This window comes from Diceros bicornis, chromosome 18 (assembly GCF_020826845.1).
Source record: "Diceros bicornis minor isolate mBicDic1 chromosome 18, mDicBic1.mat.cur, whole genome shotgun sequence".
Taxonomy (NCBI): Eukaryota; Metazoa; Chordata; class Mammalia; order Perissodactyla; family Rhinocerotidae; genus Diceros; species Diceros bicornis.
In genome coordinates, this window is record NC_080757.1 from 11,828,901 (window position 1) to 11,844,224 (window position 15,324).

Consider the following 15,324-nt stretch of genomic DNA (forward strand, 5'->3'; position numbering starts at 1 on the left):
GGGTGATGCAGCTGCGACAGAAGCCTTCATCAACCCAAGAGAAGTCTGGGAAGACCTCTCAGACATGTCTCCCACTGAAGCAAGGTGGCCGGGCCTGTGAACCCATCTCCTTTTCTCTCCCCGCTCCACGCCCCCAGGCCCCTGGATTAGAGATGGGATGCTCCAGGGAGGGGACAGAAACTTGGGTGCTAAAGGGGGCTTAGGGCAGTTCCTAGGGAGGACAGCCATCAGCAGGGGACACTCTTGGCAGCTGGGGGAACGAGTGTCTGCTGTGAATGGGAATCTGGGTGGCGCACCACAGCGTCCACTACCGTAATAAGACTTCTCTTTCTCTTCTGCTTTCATATGAATAGGAATATCAAGGAGCTGGCAGATAAGAGGTATTTATCAAATATTCTTTCCTTCTCTGCTTAACTTATTCCCTGGGTGGTTTTTTAGATTCTGGAATATTCAGACACACTCAGGACACTGCTGCCTTTCAACAATTTCATATCACTAATATAAGCTAACATTGAGTAAGTAATTACCTGCTCCTGTCACTGGGATAGGTGTGTTATTGCATTTAATCCCCATAACCACCTTAGATAGGTGCTATTATTTCCCCCTGTTTATAGAGAAAGCTGAGACTCAGATTAAATGACTCGTTCAAGGCTGAATTGTGTCCCCCACAAAATTCATATGTTGAAGTCCTAACCCCCATGGCCTCAGTATGTAACTGTATTTGGAGATAGAGTCTTTAAAGAGGTAATTAGGGCCGGCCCTGTGGCTTAGCGGTTAAGTGCAGACGCTCCGCTGCTGGCAGCCCGGGTTCAGATCCCGGGCGCGCACCGACACACTGCTTCTCCGGCCATGCTGAGGCTGCGTCCCACATACAGCAACTAGAGGGATGTGCAGCTATGACATACAACTATCTACTGGGGCTTTGGGGGAAATGTAAATAAATAAATAAAATTATAAAGAGGTAATTAAGTTAAAATGAAGTTATTAGGGTGGGCCCTAATAATTAAGCCACAGACATACAGAGAGGGAAGACCATGTGAAGACACAGGGAGATGACGGCCATCTACAAGCCAAGGAGAGAGGCCTCAGAAGAAACCAACCCTACCAACACTTTGATCTCAGACTTCTAGCCTCTAGAATTGTAAGAAAACAAATTTCTGTTTAAGCCACCCAGTCTGTGGTATTTTGTTTGGGCAGCCCTAGCAAACTCATACACAAGGTCATTACAACTGTGAAGTACTGAATTTTGGGGTTTGTACTGGCTGCCTGCCTCAAGACTCCACACACCATTGCTAAACTGACCACTGCTGCTGAGACGGGTTCTGCCAACCATAACACAGTGTGCTGGCAGGGTGGGGCCTGGACAATGCAGACTGCTGCTCAACAGGTATCCTCTGAACAGAACAGAAGATGCTCCAACCTTTTTAAGATGTTCTAGGAAAAAACTGTTGCACTCTCTCCATGTCACCCAATCCCCCAGTCTGCTTTCTCAGGGGCAATTTCTGAAGGGGCTGCCCTCCTCAGTGGCCACACCCTAAAGAGCACAGTGCAAGGGAAACCTGGAAGCAGGAAGATGGGACAGGGAGAGGCTCCTGCCAGATCAAATGCCCAAACTCCCTGGCTCAGTCTGTGAGTCCCTTCCTCTAAGAGTCCACATCTCCACTCCAGGCAGGGCTACCTTGCTTCTTGTCTCTCCCTACTGAGATTTTCCTGGTGGAGCCAAAGAAATACACATCAGGGAAAATGACTCACCTGAAATTCTGAGACCTTATAAATGAAACTTTTCTAACTGCAATTATTCCACGATCTTGGTTTCATTATATTAAAAGACTTGGCTCATGATCCCTGAAGAGGGGTCCAGGAATTGACTCAAGTTTGCTAAAACATAATCTTCTTCTCTTTCTGTAGTATAAAAGTGCCTCGCTCACACCTTTTGATGGGAGAGCTTTTCCTAGATCTATAATGGAATAAAGAAGAAGCTCTGTACCTGTTAGGTAGAGGACAATCTTTTGTCTGTATTTCTTACCAACCCCAGTGGTCTCTGCCCTTAAGGTACCTGGGTACCCACTTCCTCCAGCCCAGGTCGCCAGTGTCCAGTACAGTGAATCTGCTGTGGAATCTCCATCAAGGTGTTTATATGGCATCCCTAGGTTGTCCAGCAGCTCCCTGACACCAGGTACAGTCTGTTTCTTCCTCTTTCTCCTGCTGTTGACCAAAGACCACACTCTTGTTAGCGGGTACAAGTTCATTTGTTTATTCAGCTGCACAGCTGGGGGGCCTCCTGCTATCAGTGAATTCCAGAATGCACATGTGAGCAACGCACTCGTACACACAGAACAGGACCAGATTATGATTACACAAGTATGGCACCTTCAACTCCCAGGACCCCCTCAAGGATAATGAACCAGTTCCTGTAAACCAAGCACACAGAACCTCTGTTGTTGGAATAGATTCTTTTGTACTAACAAAGTCAAAACAGATGGTTTCAGGTCAACATTTTGCCTACAAAATATTTTTCTGGTTTCAGCTCTTCTCAGAGTGCCAAATACAGGGCCCTGCAGCCAGAATGATGGCTATTTCCGGAGTGACCACCACCAAGGCCAGAGCTCTAACCCACACCCTTGAGCTCTTGTCCTCAGCGCGTTTCCCAGATCCTGCTCTGCCCTCTTTCCAGGACCAGGACTCTCCTTCCCCGGTCAATTGGCAGCACCAGGTGGCAGAAGTGGGGAGATGTCCCATGGGGTGGAGCACTGCTCTCTGTCTTCCCAAATCTGTTCTCTCCTTCTCCATAGCAATACAATTTCATTGGGCATTGGCCATCCTGCTGGAGGTGTTTCCCAGCCTCCCTGGAAGACAGATGTGGGGGTGTAATCGAGTTTTCACCAAAGGACGGGGCACCTTCCAGGACACCTACTGAAAAGAAACTGTTTGTCGTTGCGCTCATTACTTTGCTTCCTGTGACCTGGAATATGGGTATGGGAATGATCCTGCTTCCACCATGTGGACAAAAGCATCCTAGCCCAGGGGATGGAGGAGAAAGATGGAAAGTACATGGGCTCCTGAAGCATCAGGTGAAAGTAAACTGAGCGGCCCCTTACCAGGGCTTCACAAACGTTTTCTGTAAAGGGCCAGATAGTAACCATTTTAGGGTTTGCAGGCCACATACAGTCTCTGTCACTTTTTTTTTTCTGCTTTTTATAACAATTAAAAAATGTACAGACCATTCTTAGCTGTGGTCTATAAAAAACAGGCCATGAGCTGGATTTGGGTTTGGCCTGTGGGCTGTAGTTTGCTGACCAGCTATTTACCTCTGGACATTTATGTGAGAGAGAAATAAAGCTTGTAAGAGTCAGGGAAGGCTCCTCTAAAGAGGTGACATTGAAGTAGAGATCTAGAGAAAGCAAGGGGTGACTTATGTAACCATCTGGGGGGAAAGCACGGAGGCAGGGAGATGGAGAACAAGGACAGAGGTCCTGAGGTGGCAATGCGCTTGTAACATGGGCCAGTCAGCAATTGATTGCCTCCTAACTCCAAACCTGCCATCCTCTGCCCCACTTGATGATACTGGAGCTGGACCTGTAAACATCTTCCCTTTGCCAGCTGGCACAGTGTTAGGCTCTGCCAGTAAAGGGCACTAGAGGGACAAAGCAAAGAGGAAGGGCCTTTTCCTTCTGGTTCTGGTAGTTTTTCCTTGTTTCTCCAGTGCAGCACCACCACATCCTCTGCTGAGTTCGCTGGCACCTCAACCAGAAGTTTTCTGCTTTGGCCTGTGGCCCCTCGGGGAACTTCACCATCCAGTGGGCTGTAGCCAGTCTGGTACTGGTAAATATTTAACAACTAGTTCAAAAAGAAAAAAAAGCCCTTATTTGTAGTATTCACTGACTCCCATGCTGTGAATACTCACACCATGACCAATTTCAATGCAGGGTTGGGAAGAGACATGCAAAACTGGCCCTTGCAAGCCTGTACAGGCCAGCTCTAGCACACCACTGGAACAGCACACCCTGTCCAGTCAGGGCTGAATTTCAGTCTTGGCCGGGGGCCCCTCTTCTGTTTGCTTCTTCCTTGGGTCTCTCTCAGCCCTAGAAGCAGTAGCTGTTCCCCATGAAGCTATTCCTATATTCTTTAAGATGTCTCTACCTCCTTTAGCAGATAATCCTCTTTTAGTAGTTAATACTTCTTTATATTAAACTTTCGCTGTTCAAATGACTAGTGTGGATTATTTTATGCCTGGACACTTGAAGATGTGACCCTGTCCAGAGAGGCAGACCAGTGTGGGTGAGAGAAAGGGCCAGCACCAAAGACCCATTCACAATAATACTGATATAAAAACTATCACTGCCTGAGCAGCGGCTCTGTGCCAGGCCCAGAACCCTAATGAAGCAGGCATTTTGGCTATTACTCGCAGGAGAAGGCATCCTGATACAGCCATCTTAATCAGCAGACATGAAGTGATGATCTGCAGGTAGGAAGAGGTAAACAGTTTCTCCTAAATCAAGAAAGACACAGGAAAAACCTTAAGGTGCTTATAACTTTTATGGAATCTAGTCCTAAAATTGATTAGACAAAAGTACAATTCTGTCTGGGGACTTCCTCACCTTCCGAACACTGGGAAGGCTCTTTTCTGGCATGAACTCTCTGATGTCTAATAAGCTCTGAACTCCACCTGTAGGCTTTCCCACATTCTTTACATATAAAAGGTTTCTCTCCACTGTGAATTCTCAGATGCTGACTTAGATATGAGCTTTGACTGAGGGCCTTCCCACACTCATTACAATTATAGGGCTTCTCTCCTGAATGAATCCTCTGATGCTGAACAAGATGAGCACTCCACCTGAAGGACTTCCCACATTCATGACATTCATAGGGCTTCTACCCTGTGTGAATTCTCTGATGCTGAATGAGGTTTGAGCTCCGATTAAAAGTTTTCCCACAGTCGCTACACTTATAGGATTTCTCTCCAGAATGAATTCTCTGGTGGGTTATAAGATGTGAGTTATAAATGAGGGCTTTACCACATTCATGGTCTTTCTTCTCTGTTGGAGTTTTCTTATGGGTGACAACCATCTGCCTCGAACTTTTCCCCTGGGCAGGGGACCGCCTCAGTCTCTCCACTTTGGGATTTCTCTGCTGCTGCTCTAAAGTACCCTCAACTGCAGAGGTAGCTTCAAATGTAGAGGCACCGGTGGCGAGTTTTTCTGAGACCACCTGTGATTCCACGTCAGCAATGGGCGGTTGTGGCGATGATCCTTTGTCCTCGGGCTCCGGGTCATCTTCTGCAACAACTGATGGAAAACGTAAATATACCTGTTCTGGATGTACGGAGAAATGACACTTGGATTAGGATTTATATTTCTGGCATGAAAATAAAAGCTTAAAAAATATTCAACATACACACAACAAAGTCTAGAAGGGTATTTTCTTTGTGAGATCAGCCCTGTGCTAACATCTGCCAATCCTCCTCTTTTTTTTTTTTTGCTGAGGAAGACTGGCCCTGGGCTAACATCCGTGCCCACCTTCCTCCACTTTATATGGGACACGGCCACAGCATGGCTCGCCAAGCAGTGCGTCGGTGCGCACCCGGGATCCGAACCGGTGAACCCCAGGCTGCCGCAGTGCGTCGGTGCGCACCCGGGATCCGAACCGGTGAACCCCAGGCTGCCGCAGCAGAGCGCGTGCACTTAACCGCTTGCGCCACCGGGCCAGCCTCCCAGGTATTTTCTTAAATACGAACAATGGTTATCTCTTAGTGATGGGACTGTGCGGGGGAGGGTGTTTCTTCTTTTTTCTTTTCCTCCTGTTTTTTCTAATTACTCCTTAATGGAACACTGCAAAAATGTTATTTGAAAAATAAAATAAGTTTCAAAGCAGAATCTTCTTTTTAAGATTTACTCTTTAAAACTATGAGAAAAAATAATATTTTCAAGAAATTGGGGAGTGGTCAACTGACGTTGTGAGGGAAGGGAAAAACAAGAAAGAAGAATCACAGGGTTAGGGAAAGGATGTTCCTAAAGACAGACTCACTCTGCCCCTCCTGACTCTGCACCCTGCACCTCTTCCCATTGATTCCAGCCCCATAAATCTACAGCAGCTGAAAAGGATCCCCAAGCGGCCGTCTCCTTTACTGAAGGGACTGCAGTTCCGTGCCTCCATGCTTGGTGCTCTCTGCCTTTCCCTTTGACCTGCTCCTTAAAAAAGAAAGAGAAGAGTGCTCTGCCTTTTTGTTTTTAAAGGTCTGTAACACTTTTTATTTATTTATTTTTTCCCCAAAGCCCCAGTAGATAGCTGTATGTCATAGCTGCACATCCTTCTAGTTGCTGTATGTGGGACGTGACCTCAGCATGGCCGGAGAAGCGGTGTGTCGTGCGCGCCCGGGATCCGAACCCGGGCCGCCAGCAGCAGAGTGCGCGCACTTAACCGCTAAGCCACGGGGCCGGCCCTGTAACACTTTTTGTGTTTTAATTACCTGTAACACTCCCTATAGTCTAAAGAGGACAAAAAGCAATTGCTTTAAGACAACTCAAGAACATTTGATTTAAAAAACGCTTTTTGTTTTTTCAGGTTAAAAGCTTGTAGTGAAAGAAATCTGCAACATGCTTGCTGGAAAAAAAATCAAACGATAGCTAGCTTCTTTTTAAAAGTATCAAGTTGATAAATGAATAGAGACTTACTAAATAGAAGTAAAGGAGACAAGAAAAAGTCTGGAAGATAGGCAAGGAAGTGCCAGGAAATAAAAACATACTTTTAGAATAGACTCTAAGATTAATCTCCGTTTCTAGTTTTTCCCTCTTTGTTGCTAACAAGAATTTGATTTTTCAGATGCTGGTGATTGGTGATGGGGTTGTGGTGTAAAACCAATATTAAATAGAATCTTCTTGGGCCGGCCCCGTGGCTTAGCAGTTAAGTGCACACACTCTGCTACTGGCGGCCCGGGTTCGGATCCCAGGCACGCACCGACGCACCGTTTCTCCGGCCATGCTGAGGCCGCGTCCCACATACAGCAACTAGAAGGATGTGCAGCTATGACATACAACTATCTACTGGGGCTTGGGGGGGGGTAAAAAAAAAGGAGAAGGATTGGCAATAGATGTTAGCTCAGAGCTGGTCTTCCTCAGCAAAAAGAGAAGGATTAGCATGGATGTTAGCTCAGGTCTGATCTTCCTCACACACACACAAAAAAGAATCTTCTTGATTAGCAACATATCTACCTTACGTTACGATGGATCATGACGTTCCAGAGGTGAGCGGGGACAGTTCACAGTCCTGCGGCTCTAAGTCCAGAGTACGCCACAGGGAGAGGGGAGAGGACGTCTGTGAGGATCCTCACAGAGGATCTATGCAGGCCGGGAGGGAAGTTTTTGCAGTAAATTTGAAGGGTAGAAGGTAAGTGCTGACATAAGGGAGTTTCAAACAGGGCTTTCAGATAGGGGTAGGTGGTAGATAGAGGTGATGACAGGCTGTAATCGCATAGGAGTTGCTTTACAGCTTCAAGTGTGTTTTGGGCGGCATGGGGAAGTTGGAAGAGGAAGGACCCCAGGCTGGCCTCCAGCTCAGGGCAGAGGTATTATGAACTAGGAGTCAAGAGCAGTGGAGATGATGAGGCAGGAAGTGAATGAGACATTTCCTGGTCCTGTTTTAGGGCTCTCTAAAGCTAGGAGATGCTGGTGAGGCTTTATAGCTGGATATAAGTTTTATTTAATCTTCAGAGCTACCTTATGAGGTAGATTATTATTATTCCTAATTTCACAGGTGATGAAACCGGCTAAGTCTCTCAGCTAACAGGTAAGAATAATAAGGCCAGGATGATGACGGCCAACTTCTGAGCACCAGCTGTGTGCCCTTCCTACTCCCTCTTCCTCCTCTCTCTCCCCACAGAATCCTGCTCCTCACCACTCTCTGGGAAAGGCTGGGTCTCCTGAGATTCACACTTGAGCTGAGTCGCCTTAGGCTGGAGCTGGATGCTCGGTGCCTCCTGGGCTGCTCCCAGAGGTGCCTTCTCCTCCCGTGGCTCTTCCTGTGCAAGTTCACGTGCAGGGCCTGGGACCTGGAGGTGATCAGGCACCACTCGGTTTATGTAGGACGAAAGCTTCCAAGGAGACTTTAGAGAGCCTCCTCAGAGTCAGCACAGGGGAAGGAAGAGGAGCTAGAGTCTCATTCGGGCTTGAGGGCAGAAGAGACAGAGACAGAAACACAGCTAACTGCTCTACCTGGCCTGAGTGAGGTCTGAACTTGGCCACTCCCCCTGCTGCTGCCCCTCTGTCCAGCCTGAAGGTCACTGATCGGGCTCCCACAACAGATCACATTTCCCCTTCCCACCTGCAGTCTCAGTTCATCAAGTCCTTTCTCTAAATCCTCCGACATAGTCACAGCCCCCTCTCCACTCTTAGGGTGATGTCCCTGCACCCAGGACTGGAGCTCCTCAGGCAGGATGGTCAGGAATTGTTCCAGCACCAGTAACTCCAGGATCTGCTCCTTGGTGTGCCTTTCGGGCCTCAGCCACTCACAGCAGAGCACCCGGAGTTGGCTCAGGGCCTCCTGGGGACCAGGAGTCTCCTGGTAGCAGAGCTGCCTGAAGCGTTGGTGGAAGATCTCTTGACTGGGAGAGTGGTGCCCACGTAGCCTGGTCTCATACTCCCGAGCCTGTTCCTCTTCCTTCGGCTCCATCATCACAATCTTCTCTTGATCCTGTGTACCCTGAAGGGCCAGAAGTTTTGCTGCTGTTAGTGATACAGCCATTCTAGCCTGGACTAGCTCTGCAGAAGGCCCATACCAGCTGGAGTCTTTCAGGGGTACCCTGTAACACAAGAAATCATTCTTCTTTTTTTTCATTCATTAAACATACACTCAGCATCTACAAAGAGCCAAACTCTGTACTATACCCTTTAATCCTTTTCCTCCCCAGAATCCTATTCCACTAAGAGTCACTGCCTTTGAGAAACTTGCAATCTGGTAGACAGATATGTAAAGTGTTTTCTACAATACCACTAGATAAATGCTACAGCAGGAAACAAATAGCAGAAAAAGAAGTGTTCTGGGAGTCCACAGGAAGAAACAAGTTTGAAGCAAAACCCAAGTTTCCAGATTTAGAGCCTAGCGGTGAACAGCTTTCAGTGCAAGGTGACTTGCCTGTTTTCAATTATTGATTCTCTCAAAGGTATTGGAGAGGCAGCCTCCTCCCAAATGACCCCCACCACCTTTTCTCAAATTTCTGTTGCGGCCGCAGCAAAAAAAAAAAATATATATATATATATTTAAATTCCTTCTAAGGGGTTAGATCTTATTCAAACGCCCAGCAGCTGTAGCAGGGTCCTGTTACAGCTGCTATGAGCAAGACTTCTCTCGAGTACGGTGTCCAGCGTTCGGATTATCTAAGAGGGAAGGAGGTGGGACGCACCCAGAAGCCAGGAAAGCGCACAAACGGGCCGCTGGCCGAGGACAAAGCGGGCGCGGACGACCACCGCGGCAGCCTGTCTGTCAGGGTGCCGCCCGGCGGCACCAGCCCCAGCTCCACGTCTACGCACGGCCTTGGGCAGGTGCCCACCCGATAGCCCCGGGGACGGGGCTGCAGTCCGGGCCAGTTACAATTCCCCACTCTGCCGTTCACTTTCCCCCCGGGATCTCGAGAAGCGAGAAGAGGGGCACCGGCCCCCCCACGCCCTCCACACCACATGCCAGAACGCGCGCAGCGGAGCGCGGGGACCGCGGGGACCCGGACCCCTCTCCGCGGGCACACGCGCAGCTCTGGCCTCGGCTCCTCCCAGGGCTGCCCGCCGGCTGTGCTCACCGCAGAACCCGCCGCCGCCCTCCGGGAGCACAGCCGGCGGCCGCCGCCGAGGCGCACCTCGCGGGATCCCGAGGGCCCATCCGGTCCCTCCCGCGCGGCCGTGCCGGGAGGTGTGCGCCTGCGCAGCCGCGGCCGCCGCCTCCACCGTCTAGAGGCCTCCCGGCGCCGTCTTTCTGCCGGCCCGCGGTCACCACGCGAGGCCGGAGAGCGCGAGCCTGGCGCTCCGCTGAGCACAGCGACCTCGCGCGGCCGCGCCGGGAGGCCTCCGGGATCTGCGGCCCCGCGCGCGGAGGCGGGCCGGCGCGAGCGGCCCATTTGACCCGCGGTTGGCGCGCCGCGCAGCTCTGTGCAGCGGTCCCCTAGGGGCCGGCCAGGCTGGCTGCAACGGCTGGGCAGTTCTAGCCCCGGGCACGACCGGTTGCAGCACTTCCTCCTGCATGTTGTTTTCCAGTTACGTCTTCCAGACCTGACCAGAGGGTCACAGCTGAGGAAGAAGGTGCCCTCAAGGAGAAAATATTCCCAACCACCGACCTACCCGTGTCCATTGACAAATAAAAAGCAGTCCCCGGGGAGGAGAAAAAAAGAAATCTAAGGTTTCAGTGTATTGGGCTGGGGCAAATAGGACTTGTTGATAGAGGGAATTATTGCTGTCTTGTTTTCCAATAATAATAGAGAAATACGCATCTGATTATGAGCTCTAGGGAAGGCAACGTAACCATTATGAGAACGGAAAAGTACAGTGGAACAAATTGTAACAAGGAAAAAAATAGAATGCACTAGAACTTGTGCAAACCAGCAAAAACAAGAAAGAATCCAGTTGGATCAAAAGCAAAATTACAAACTGTCTAGAAGGCAATGAAAAGAACACTTCATGGTAAAATCTATGGGACCCAGCAACAGCCATACTTGAAAATGTATAGCCTTAATTACCTCCCTAATTAACGAATACAGATATAAAAGAATTCAAAATTCACCTTAAGAAACCTTAAAAGCATAGTAAAATAAACCCAGAGAAGCAAGGAAGAGTGACTCAATAAAGATAAAAACTAATTAATGAAACGGAAAAATTAAAAATAGTAGAAGGGATAAATTCAAATGCCGATTTCCTTGAAAAGAGAAATAAAGTAGAGAAACTTGTTTAGAGCCTGATTAAGAAAAAGAAATAAAAATTAACAAGGGTAGGAATGAGAAATAAAACATAATCACAGATTCAGAAGAGATTAAAAGAATTAAAGACTATTACATTCAACTTTATAGTAGCATATTTGAAAACCTAGATGAAATTTGAAAACCTAGATGATCTTCTAGCACAATATAAATTACCAAAATTGTGTGTACCAGCTAAATGTTTATAAAACAACCCTGACTCAGGGATGGAAGATCTCAAGAAAGTGCTACAGAGGAATTACATTTAGATGTAACACAAAGCACTGCTTTCAGGCAAACAACACTTCTAAATGGGAATCATTAAAATATGTAACTAGAAACCAGCCACAAAGTTTAATTTGAAATAAATGGATACTTTGCCCAAGCAAGATATGTTTAACCAGAGTTTTTTCTGCAATGTATAGTTTATGCTTATATCTAGAAGAGAAAGAAAAGCAAGAAAGAAAATTACACATACTCCGCTCTTGTAATGAGCATAGTTTTCAATTAAAAAAACTAGACAATTATAAACTTGGACATTCATTCAAGCTTTTATTGAATAAATATATATATATAAACCTGGGTCTGGGTTGGAGGTGGGAGGATACACACACACAGTTCCCTGCTTTCAAAAAGCTCAACGTCTAGGTAGTTGGGAGTGTGAAGAAAACAAGAGAACATCCATAAAAGATTGACAGTATAATAATGGTTTCCTGTGAACTGTGAGATCGGAGAAACAAAGGTTTGTTCATTCAAACAAATTGTGTTTCAGTGTTTGATTTTTTCTTACAATGAACAATGTGAAAAAAAAAATGTGCCAAGGCATTTCCCTTTAAAGAATTGAGTGTGTGCCTGACAGAACTTGTCAGACATGTTACCCGTATTTAAAGAAAAAGTGTAAGTGGTAATAAGGACTCTAAAAGCTACAGGGGGTCAGAGGGCCTGAGATAGAAAACTGGACCTTAAAGGAGTTAGCACAATGCAATAGCTGTTTAGGGACAGTGATTAGACCAGACCCTGAACTTGAGGGTTTCATGAAGTGAGAGACCAATTTGTATGGGATCTGATGAGACAGCATATTAAATGCCAAGCTAAGAACTTTTACTTTGGGTAATGGGCAGCCATGGACTCTTTTTTTTTTTTTTTTGGAGGAAGATTAGCCCTGAGCGAACATCATTGCCAATCCTCCTCTTTTTTGTTTGTTTTTTTTGCTGAGGAAGACTGGCCCTGGGCTAACATCCATGCCCATCTTCCTCTACTTTATATGGGATGCTGCCACAGCATGGCTTGATAAGCGATGCATAGGTCTGTGCCTGGGATCCAAACCTGCGAACCCCGGGCCACTGAAGCAGAGCATGCGAACTCAACCACTACACCCTATTGGCTCTTTTTTTGAATGTGAGTTTACATGTGTTTGTGTGTGAGATGATGAAAGCAGTGTTTGAAGATAATCAAATAGTGGAGTATATGATGGATTAGAAAGGTGAACTGTTTCAAAGCTACTATAACAGCAATGGAAAACCAAGGCTTGGAGAAGCCTTACTGTACTTCACTCTCAGCATCTAAAGATGCTGCCAGATCCGATCCAGAGATCCTTTATGCTAAGAGGAAAGAAAGTACATGGGAGTACAGTCTCCTTGATCACACATCCACAAAAATGGTCGTGGATACCTTTCACAGGTAATCAGGAGAAACCATTTTACCCAAGATTCTAATCAAACTCCAGAGACAGAGAAACCAGTCCTTCCAAACTTGCTGCCTGCTGTTCAAGGCCCTCTTACCACAGGCTTAACTCATGCCCCACCATACAAGACATGGTCACAATGTCACATCCTTTACCAGAAGTTTAGGTCTTCTAATCTCATCGACTTCAAAGTAGGGAGAAACTTCCTCCAAATCTTTATTTCATCAGAGATTCAGAAGCTGGAAGGAGAAATGATTTGCACTCTAGCTCCAGCCAAGGGACATCAACATATTTACCTGCTATGTTTTCAACATCCTCAACTGCTACATTCAAACCCATCCTGCTTCAGGGAAGAAATGGTTTGGAAGAAGGGAGCTAGATAAGGAGTAGATTTAGTAATCAATGTCACTAGTGTGCTTGGTAAAAGCAGATTTGATAGAGTGTTGGGAGAGGGACCTCAATGGGTTGAGGAAGAGACAAAGAATTGGAGATGATGCGGCCAGCCCTGGTGGCCTAGTGGTTAAGTTCAGTGCACTCCACTTTAGTGGCCTGGGTTTGGTTCCCAGCGGTGGACCTACACTACTCATCTATCAGTGGCCATGCTGTGGTGCCAGCTCACATAGAAAATAGAGGCAAGATTGGCAACAGATGTTAGCTCAGGGTGAATCTTCCTCAGCAAAAAAATAATAATAATAATAATTGGAGACGATGAATGCAAACAAGTCTTTAGATAAAAAATTGGCTATGAAGGGAGATGATATAAGCTAAAAATGGGGTCGAGGGAGGGTTCAATTTTGTTTTGTTTTTTAGGACGGAAGACACTTGAACATACTTTTTCACATTTGGGAAGAGGCAGTGGAGAAGAGAGTTGAGGATACAGGAAAGAGATGGGGTAAGTGGATGGAGTGAGGTCCCAGAGGGAATGGGATAGGAAGCACAGATAGAAAGAGGAGTTCTTCTTTTGAGAAGGGAGCAAAGACAGAGGTGGATACAGTGTATGAGAGATGGCTGAGGGGTGAGGATGGGAGCAGAAAGTTGAAAATGTTTCTTTGTAAAGGTCTCTAATTTCTCTGTGAAGTAACAGATCAGATGCTAAGAAGGGGTGGTGGGTGGCTGGTTGGCTGTGTAAAGAGGGAGGGAAGGTATGAAGTGGTTATCAGAGACAACGGGAGAGAATGCTGACTAGAGATTGCATTAATGTTGAGCGCCCAAAGGCATAAGCTTCCTCAACCCAGGTGCAGGCTGGGAAAAGGAGGCCAGTCAGGGCTGTCCACGGTGGGTTTTTGTTTTGGCTAGGTACATGCGATTGAAGGACAATGAGGCAAAAAGGTAAACGAGGCAAAGATATTGGTCAAAGAGTAGTTGCTGAAGTGTTGGACAATGGTATCTAGTAGGAAAAGGGTAAAAACCAGGGAAGGACGATGGATGGGATGCAGTAGAAAAGTCACTGGACTGGAGAGCCCGAGGAGTTATAAGAATGCAAAGGTTAAACCACGCCACAGGGCCTCGGCTCCTCTGAAATAATTCAGATAGTCCAAAGAATCTTACCCAACTCACTCAAATTTGCTGTCTGATATGAAAAAGTTAAGACTTCCTCATTCTCTCTGATTATTACCTTCTCAAAACCAGTTAAGCCACCTACAGGAATTATAGTTCTCTCCCTGTCATATTTGCAGGATATTTATTGATCTGATCTCTCAATACTATCATAAAACAGCTTAATCCCAGCCTCTCCAAGAAAAGTCCTAATTCAACTCTGTAGTACTATAGACATGTTTCTCAGATTAACTGCTAAATTTGTTTCTCCCAGATATAGCATCCTACAGAAGGACAAATACTGCATGGTTCCACTTATATGTAAGTATCTAAAATAGTCAAACTCCTAAAAGCAGCGAGTAGAATGGTGGTTGCCAGGGGGAGGGAGGATTAGGGAGTTGCTGTTCACCAGATGCGGTTTCAGTTATGGAAGACGGGTAAGTTCTAGAGATCTGCTGTACAACATTGTGCCTACGGTTAACAATACTATATCACACACTTAAAAATTTGTTAAGAGGGTAAATCTCATGTTAAGTGTTCTTACCACAAAAAAGGAAAAAAAGATACAGCATCCTTGAAAATTGGTATAAATTCCTCCCCCACTGCCCCCACTTCTCGCCATTTACTTACACTAGGCCAAGCCCCTTCTAACTTCAGGCAAGATCAGGAAATGCAGAATCCTGTAATCTTCCAGAAGCCTTTAGCAGGAGAGAACATGTCTCCTTTCCTTCGGAGTACCTGAGATAATCACTGCCCAGGGGAACTGCTGATCACAACAGCGGCCGTCTGTTGTCTGTTGTGTGTCTAGAACTACGTTAGTGCTGAACAAAAGTGTCTCATTCCATCTTCACAACAGGCCCACAGGGAGGGGTCATTATCTTGATGTTACAGATAAGAAAACCAAGGCTTAGAAACGTACAACAAACTTGCCTAAGATCACACAGAGAAAAATGACAGAGCCTGGAGTGTCAGTATGTCAGACGCCAAAGTGCCATTAAACTTTTATTTTTTATTTTTTTTAAACTTTATTTATTTTTTCCCCCAAAGCCCCAGTAGATAGTTGTATGTCATAGCTGCACATCCTTCTAGTTGCTGTATGTGGGACACAGCCTCAGCATGGCTGGAGAAGTGGTGCGTTGGTGCGCGCCCGAGATCCAAACCCGGGTCACCAGCA

General features: G+C 46.6%; 1 protein-coding gene across 1 annotated transcript; it reads right to left on the bottom strand.

Annotated features, from left to right (window-relative positions):
- Nucleotides 1-1,993: 1,993 nt before the first annotated feature.
- ZNF232 (zinc finger protein 232) lies at nt 1,994-9,943 on the bottom strand. The gene is given in 4 exon segments (XM_058559988.1): nt 1,994-4,595; nt 4,597-5,307; nt 8,317-8,794; nt 9,842-9,943. Coding segments are annotated over 4 exon segments (1,257 nt in total). The 5' UTR covers nt 9,865-9,943; the 3' UTR covers nt 1,994-4,550.
- Nucleotides 9,944-15,324: the final 5,381 nt, after the last annotated feature.